The 8,043-nt window shown below is 38.7% G+C and overlaps 1 protein-coding gene across 1 annotated transcript in view; it reads left to right on the forward strand.

Annotated features, from left to right (window-relative positions):
* MTHFD1L (methylenetetrahydrofolate dehydrogenase (NADP+ dependent) 1 like) overlaps window positions 1-8,043 on the forward strand; it is a 137,535-nt gene that overhangs the window by 16,190 nt on the left and 113,302 nt on the right. Inside the window, 3 exon segments of the mRNA XM_019612906.2 lie at window positions 2,394-2,505; window positions 7,136-7,206; window positions 7,901-7,998. Coding sequence (XP_019468451.1) covers window positions 2,394-2,505; window positions 7,136-7,206; window positions 7,901-7,998 — 281 coding nt within the window.

Genomic DNA, 8,043 nt, shown 5'->3' on the forward strand with positions numbered 1-8,043 from the left:
AAAAAAAACCAACAAAAAACAGGTAGGGCAAAGACATTACTTCTTTCAAGGGAAACCAAATTGCCTGAATGGAGATGAATCTCTTCCAAGAACACCCCAAATTCTCAAAGCAACAGTTTTACTTCCAGTGGATTCATTCTCCCAGTCGAACAAGTTTCTGGATGTCATTTAAAAAAAAAACAAACATCAAGGGAGGAAAAAAAATCCATAAAGTGTTTTTTATATGTACTTCATAGACTCTCCAGCTATTGCACATAAAAATACTTGCTTATAGCAAGAGAGTTGAAATTATATTTCTGCTTTATTTTTCTCTTCTTTGTATGTGCTTATTTTTTGAAATGAGGAAAAAGTCAGGCTGGACGGCACTCTGAGCAACCTGATCGAGTTGTAGGTATCTCTGTTCATTGCAGGGGAGTTGGACTTGATGGCTTTTTGGGGTCCCTTCCAACACAAATGATTTTATGATTCTATGAAAAGGAAATGGTGGGAGGAGGGCTCTGAGCTTAGAACATTCTCAACCTGTAGGACAACTGTTCTGTGGCCTGTGATAAAAATTTTTTTGTGGAGGCAGTAGGGTAGGGCAATGAGGAAAAGGGTTTATCTATTTTTTTCAATGCACTTATGGATATGACCTACTCCAGCCATCCATTGTGTTAACACAGTCTACAAAATTGATTGTGTTCAGCTGTTAACGTTTCAATTTGTAGTCATAGAAATTAATGTTTGGTCAGTTGTTTTCTGTCACTATAGTTACTTATGATAGAATTGATCTGATATATGTTGTCTGAAAATTTATCAAGATTCTCTCTTGCTGCATACAGCTCTCAGCTGGCTTATAGCTTCATGATGTGAAGCAGTGTACAAAGCTCACAGTCCCTCTCCCAGAGGCTTTGCATGGAATGATGTTCCTGACCATCAGTATATTAATTATAACTACTAGAATATGAAATTTTTATTACAAAGATACTGGATACGTGTACCTGAAGATAATCACAGTTTTTCTCTGTGTTGATGTTATGATAGCGGCTGTCTTCTTTGGTGAGAGATGTTTGCTTCTTGTACTCTTAGTACACGAGAGTATTGTACAATGTAATTTTATCTAAATTTCCTTGCAAATTCCACAGTATAATTTGACTTGACACTGGTCAAGCATTACTACTTATGTGATATCCTAGGAGTGGCATGTAAGCTGATACTTGCAGCAGACACAGAAGTGTAGGCAGTTTGGATAAGGCTGTTGAGACTGTATGTTTGCAGGCAATCATAGGACTTCTAGTTGAAGCCTGAATTGGCTTGTAGCATTAGTCATCTGTCAAGCAAGTAAGCCTTCTCCCACACGTTTGGCTATGTTTCCACAAGTGAATCTCTGAGGAGGTTTAGTCCATTCTTGTGTCCTCTAAGGAGATGGAGCTTTCTTAGCTTTCTGCTGTTTCCGCCACAGTTCCCCTCCTGGATGCTCAGCTGTGCCAAAAACGTGCTATCCTGATAGAATTTGTAGCTTTTCTTTCTTGGCAGGAGTGCTGGGCAGAGTTGTATCAGAGCACTTTTGGCCAAAAAAGAAGCTGGAACATTTGTCGGTCACAAATCAGTTCACAGAGAGGTTTGTGCAGATTGCAACAGTTGGCATTTATTTACATTTTTCCAAAAATTTCCAAAATTATTGTCTCTCTGATACAATTTTTGGGGTCAGTGTTGTTCCCATATTTCCTGTTTGAATGGATCTTTATACATCTGTCTCTGCTGCTATCCTTTATCTTATGTTGATTCCAATAATTGTTACAGAGTCCTGTTTCAGAATAGGGAGGAAAGAAAGACACTTATCTCTTTGATTATAAGAATTTTTAAGTAAGCGTTTTTGCTCCGACATCTGTAAGGTTGAACTAAATCAGAGACACTGATTAGCAAGCATGAGCTGAGAAGCGAAAACAAGCTTTAATTGGTATTCTTCAAAGGCACTGATGTTTGTAGATCAGGTCATCTTGCATTTCTCAGAGCTGTCCAGGTTTTTTTCTTTCAGTTAAGCTGACTGTACTGAAGTCTCTCCAAGTTACTTTATTGGACGGTACTCTGAACTATTATATAGTATATTTATTGAGAATATATAATTCCCATAAAATGTTATTGGCGCTGTCTCTGACTCTACTTCCTTTTTTACAGGTGCTTTTTACTTTTTCAATTTCGAATACTATTGTTCGTAAATATAATGTGGTAAGAATGCAGTCATCAGTTTGGATTTTGTTTGCAAAAACTCTGTTCAAAATATTATTGCTTATATAATCTGAAAATAATTTGCATATTCAAGAATGTCCTTCTAAGATTAAATTCTTCTTCTTCTTTTTTTTTTATTTTTTTTTTCCTCTTGGGGGATGGGATTAACTGTGGGCTATTCGTAGCTTCATCATGCGGATGTGGTGGTAGCTGGCAGTCCGAAACCTGAGAGTGTTCCTGCGAGCTGGCTAAAACCTGGAACCACCATCATCAACTGTTCTCCTGACTTACTGTCAGGTAGGCAAAGTTTAAAGTGAACAGTTCTTGAAAATGATGTATTCCGAGTCTTTGAAAAAAAGTGCGTGGCATATTGGTAACCACACACTGTGATTAAAAATCTACATCTTTGGGAAGAAGCCTTTGACAGTGGGTGTTTGTACACGGGAGATGAGTGCACATTTCTCTAATATGTAAATAAGAAAAAGACGTCAGATAAAGGAGGAGGTACTGGAATATATTCTTCACACCATTGTTAAATAAGCATGGATTCATTCAGAGTTCATTGGATGACCTGTTATTTCTGTGTTGGTTTGTATAATGTGTTATGTTTTGAATTCTGTTCTCTCAACTAGAGCATGGGGAAAAGGTGATGTAGAAGGAATATTTGCAAAATGCAATGCAGAGAATGGTGCAAGATGATCTAGAGAGATCATGCATATCTCAGAACAGGCAAGATGTCCCCTGCAACTATTACTAATACAAAATGTTTGGATTCCTCTTCCCCCTCTCATTTTAATATAACCTGGTTGGAGAGGAGGTATAGGTTCATTAATTTCTCCATTGAGAAATGCGGCAGAATTTTATTAGAAATAAAACTAAAAAAGCTTCCAAGAAATTATTATATTCCACTGCAGGAATTGCATTTCCTTTAAAATTCCTTCAACAGCTGTAAGGGTCTCTGGATATTTTCTGTTTTTTTTATAGTACACGTACCAATTTGATTGTTTGACCTGATGGCACCATGTTATGAGAGAATAGAAAAATAAAGAAGTAAATGGGTAATGTGATAGATCTAGCAAAGCACATTAACTAATCACAAGTGTACAGTGTGCTTATTAACTTCTACTGATGTAAAACCAGGGAAATCAGCATGAGAACAAGGAGAAAGAGCTGTATGATTCTTAAACTAGATATGTTTCCTGAGGGCAAATTAAGCAGATGCTTCAATGCTACAAGACCAGGTTTGTAATAAGGCAGCTGCTGTTCCCATGCAAAGTGTGGCCTTAGCAAGAGATGCCTTTTGTTGTCCATCTTGATATCCTCTTGCTTTGAACATACGTTGCAGATGTGGGAGATCTGGGTTAAATGCACTGTGCTATCCAAAGGTAGTTGGATATTCCTCTTTCTCTTCCCTAAAACATGCCTGATCTTCGTGAGGATCTAAGGGGGAGTGCATCAAGCCTAATTCCTTACTAATGCTGCACAACTTTTCCTAAAAATAATTCATGGTTTTTTTTTATACTAAAGCAGAGTGGGGGAAAATTAGATATGCTAGCATGGTGATTAGGAGATTCCTTGGTTCTTTGGTGCTTACTTGTTTTGCACAGGGTCAGTGGGACATAATTGTTAAAAAGAGAAGGTCTGTTAAGAATCTACTTGAAGCCCTGTCTCCTCAACAGATACCTGACCTATGAGTGTAACACTCTTGCATAAAGTAGGAATGGGAAAGGGAGAAGCACGAAGAGGGAGAATGGAGGTAGAGCAGTAACATTTTAGTCCTTTTCAGCAGGAGCCCTGAGTTCTCTGATTCAGGGCGGAGCTTGTGGGTCTAGTGAAAGCAGTATGGGGTAAGCCCTTGTAGCCTGAGCAGGCAGTGTTAGAGACTTAACTCCATTAGCTCTGTGTGCTGCTGGTGGAAGTCTCTCTTCTGGTTACTCAGGTCCCACATTCCATTGCAAGTAGAACCAAGGTCTGCCCATGTAACCTCTTGACATGGCTTTAGGATACCTAAGTCTCAAGACCTATCTGCTCTATAGAACCATTGGTAATATCAGTATTTCCCTAAGAAAACATCTGAAATATGTTCACATACCACAGCAAAACTCATTCTTAAGGCAGGAAACAAAGTATGTGCTATGTGCCAATGGAGTTTTTCGTGTTTCTCATGTCGCAGCAGTTGTCTGTGTTAAGTACAGCATTTCTTTGAAAAGGCAATATGAAGTACTAAAAAGATAGTTTGAAAATAAACTCATGTATCAAGTGTTCATTTGTTTTTATGCTTTTGAGACTGTCAAAAACTTGGAGAAACTCGGGAAGAGCAGCAGAAACACATTTTAGTAGCTTTTAGAAATACTAGCCTGAAGACTTGCTTGAGAAGTACATGAAACACAGGTGTCTGACTGACAGGAAGAATGCGCTTAGTTTAATTGCAAGGTATTTATTAAAAGTATATTTTGGAGTGTCTGTGACCTTGGAGAAACCACTGACTCTTACAAATGACTTTTCACTTTCAGTGTGTAGTGAAATCTGTTTGGCTGGCACGCTCACAAATTTTCTCTTGCTTTAGAAATCTCCAAGTTGACATTTGTGTTGGGACCACAGGAGCTGTACAAAGCAACAATGGCTGTGAAGTGACTTTTATTGTTGCTAGGTGGTGGCTAGATTTCCACCTCGTGTAGCTATACATGTAGCTTAACACATGGACACGTTTCAAAAGCAGTCCTAAATTTTCAAGAACATGGTTATATTAGGCAGCTGTAGTGATGTAAGCCAGGAGAGTAGAGCTAAAAGCGCTTGCTCCAAAATAATGGAATTTTTTTCTCCTTAAAAAATAAATAAATAAAAAAATTTGTACTGCCAGCAATTTTAGAATTGTGATCATCTTAAAACATCTTATTCTACCACACTAATGATTTTGGAATCTAGTGCCTCTTGCAGGAAAATATTTGATTTGTAAATGTATAGAAATGAAGAATGAGTTTCTGAACAGGACAGACCCAAGATTATTTGGAACTTGATGACCAACTCCATTATGGTCACTGAAAAGCTCAAGCCCACATGGTTTAATTATCTAAGTGAGAAACTTGACCTTTTTCTCACATCTCTGTTCTAAGCCTATCTGCCTGTCTGTATAACTGTGTGCTGCCAGTAGATGGGCCTTTGTCAGGATGAGGCAGAGGAAGGAGCGCAGTGCCTGCAGTTCAGCTGATCTTCTGGCCAAAACCCAAGGCAGAGAGTGTTATTCCAGCTCCCATCTGGAAAATGTATCCTGAGTGAGCTGTTGCAATCCTGTGGTTGTCCTTTTAGCTCGTGTATGCTCTGGCTTCACCTTCACTCTGTAAAAGTCTGCTTAGTGTTAGTGTGGTGTGTAGTGTAGGCAGGCTGGGAGATGCATTTTATTGAAGGGAAACATCCAATACCAATATATATTTACATGCATGCTTGCTCTCTCCTGATAAAGAAGTCACATTAAGCCAAAAACGAAAAGTTGAGATATTTCTGTAAAGCACAGCTGTCTAAAAGGGGATTTTAAACTCCATTCTTCCTACTTCATTTGTCTCTTTGGCATCTCTCCCAGCCCTGTCTCAAGGCAGCAATGCTTAGCTTATGACTCTGATGGGCTCTTCCAGTAAAACTCCTGTGCTTGAGCCGAACATATTTCCAGAAATTATTTTTTTTTAACAGTGGGTGTTAATACGAAAAGGTGGCCTTTTAGATACTTTCTGAGTTTAGCATCAAGACTGGCTTCTTGCTGGCCAGTTAGGTTTGGTGCTGAAGTGCCGATGTCCGCTGGCAAGGCAGTTTGAGAAAGGATTTGACAGTGCACTGAGCAAAGCTGGAGGTGTCTGCTGGTGAGGCCCTGCCTCTCAGTGCTGGTACAATGGCATGAGCAGGTGCTGCAGCAATTCTGCTGAGCACAGGACCTAGCCCGAGGCTCTCAAGCTCTGCTGCCTCTGGGCAGCAGCTTGAGTTGAGGCGGACATTTTGTGATGGCTGCAGGCAGGATAAGTGCAGGGAAAGCTTGGCTCGGTCAGGGTTTGTGCTCCGATTCCCCTCGAGGAGAGAGGCTAACACTGTCAGTGTACAGTTGTTATCTTTTATTGTAATTATATCTACGCCCTTCGGAATGAGACAAGGGCTGTGCTATGCCCATAGAGACTAGGATGTGAATTCTGTCTTGGAGAAACTACATTCAGATAAAAGTCAATAAGCAATGCAAAAGCACAAGCCAAAAGGAGGACTGTGGGTAAATGACAGATACTATGTTTAGTTAGCGTAGCTAATGTATGGTTATTGTATAATATGTTGCCACTAGAAACGACAGTAACTGTCTTTAAAGTTCGAGTCACATTGTACAGCCTCTGCAGACTATCTGCTTTTATTGGCACATTCACAAAGGTAACTTTTGCTGTTCAGAAGATTTTTAAGTCTTGTGTAGAATTTTCAGGTCATTTCATTGTTCTCTTTCACTGCAATTGAGGATATGAAAAAGAAGACAATTTTTTGCCACGCTCATTAATGTGTTTTTTTAAACATATGTTTAACAAAAAACCTGTCAAGCTCTTTTTTCCCTTTCCCCCCCCCTTGCTTTCCCTTCTGTCTTCCCCCCCCACCTCACCCTTTCCTTCCCCAAAATCCAATTGGACTCTGGTGCTCCCTGTTTTACTTTTCTAGTATTTTGTATGTTTCGTCATATGCATATGTATATTTGCAAAATACATTTCAGAGTATATAGTTGCTCTCTGGTTTTTGCACTGTATCAGGCCTTTCCAGTTGAAGCATTGCAGAAGCTACCTATAATTTTGACAGTGGCATTGTTAACTTAAGTCAGCATCATACTTACTTTGTCTGGGTGTCGCTTCAAGTGTAGTTGTTCCCACTCAAAAAAAGCCTCATAATTTATTCATGTGATGTTCTTATTTTACAGAGAAACACAACTATGGTCAGAATACTACTGAAAATGCAGTTTGTTCTCTTGCAGTAGCAATGCGAATGCAGGTTGGTGTAACTTCAAACATTGTAAAACTTGTTGCTCTTCCTGTGAATTGTAGAAACTGCTTCCACAACTTCGTTTTTTAAAATTTTTGTTTTCTTCTTTTGACAATCCTATTTGCCTCTTGTTTTAATGGCAATTCTTAATCAGTTGAGGTGAGTCATGCCTGTTGCACTTAGTTACATTAATAATCAAACATGTCACAGCTCAGATGACTGTAGTAAAGCTTGCCAGAAACACTTTTATCAATAATCTAATGTTACTTCTTCTTACAAGGTCAAGAAGATTATTTGTACTTGCACACATTTTTTGTCTCTTGATGGATAGATGGTCCAGAAATTTGATGTTTTATTTGGAAGCAGCATGAGTCAGTCAGTGAGCAATTAATATCTTCTATTCTTTCCAAGACGTGAGAAAATAATCGTAATTCTCAGTTTAGCCAGAATAAATTTTTTAAGTGCCTAATTAGAGATCTTTTTTCTGCCACTTATTGTATTAGTGACCTTGTCTCCTTTTGAAATCTGAACAATGGCACAGTCGTAGAGCAGCAGTTGTTTTTCCTTTCATCCTGAAGTCATGAGTTGGAGCGATTTTTTAGTTGTTTTTTTTTTACTAGCTTTTGCTATAAAATGTTATTTTGACATAGTCTTGACATCATTTGGAATTAGCATTCAATATTTATGGTTTGTTTAAAAACAGAACATGGTAAAAAATACAGAGCGATGGATCCACTCCCAGCAGCTCAGAAAGTGGGATCTCCACTGCTTGAAGCTTCAGCCTCTCTCACCAGTGCCTAGGTAATAAGTGGTTTTGTTTTTGTTATTCTTTTGTTTCTTTTTTTT

This window comes from Meleagris gallopavo, chromosome 2 (genome assembly GCF_000146605.3).
Source record: "Meleagris gallopavo isolate NT-WF06-2002-E0010 breed Aviagen turkey brand Nicholas breeding stock chromosome 2, Turkey_5.1, whole genome shotgun sequence".
NCBI lineage: Eukaryota > Metazoa > Chordata > Aves > Galliformes > Phasianidae > Meleagris > Meleagris gallopavo.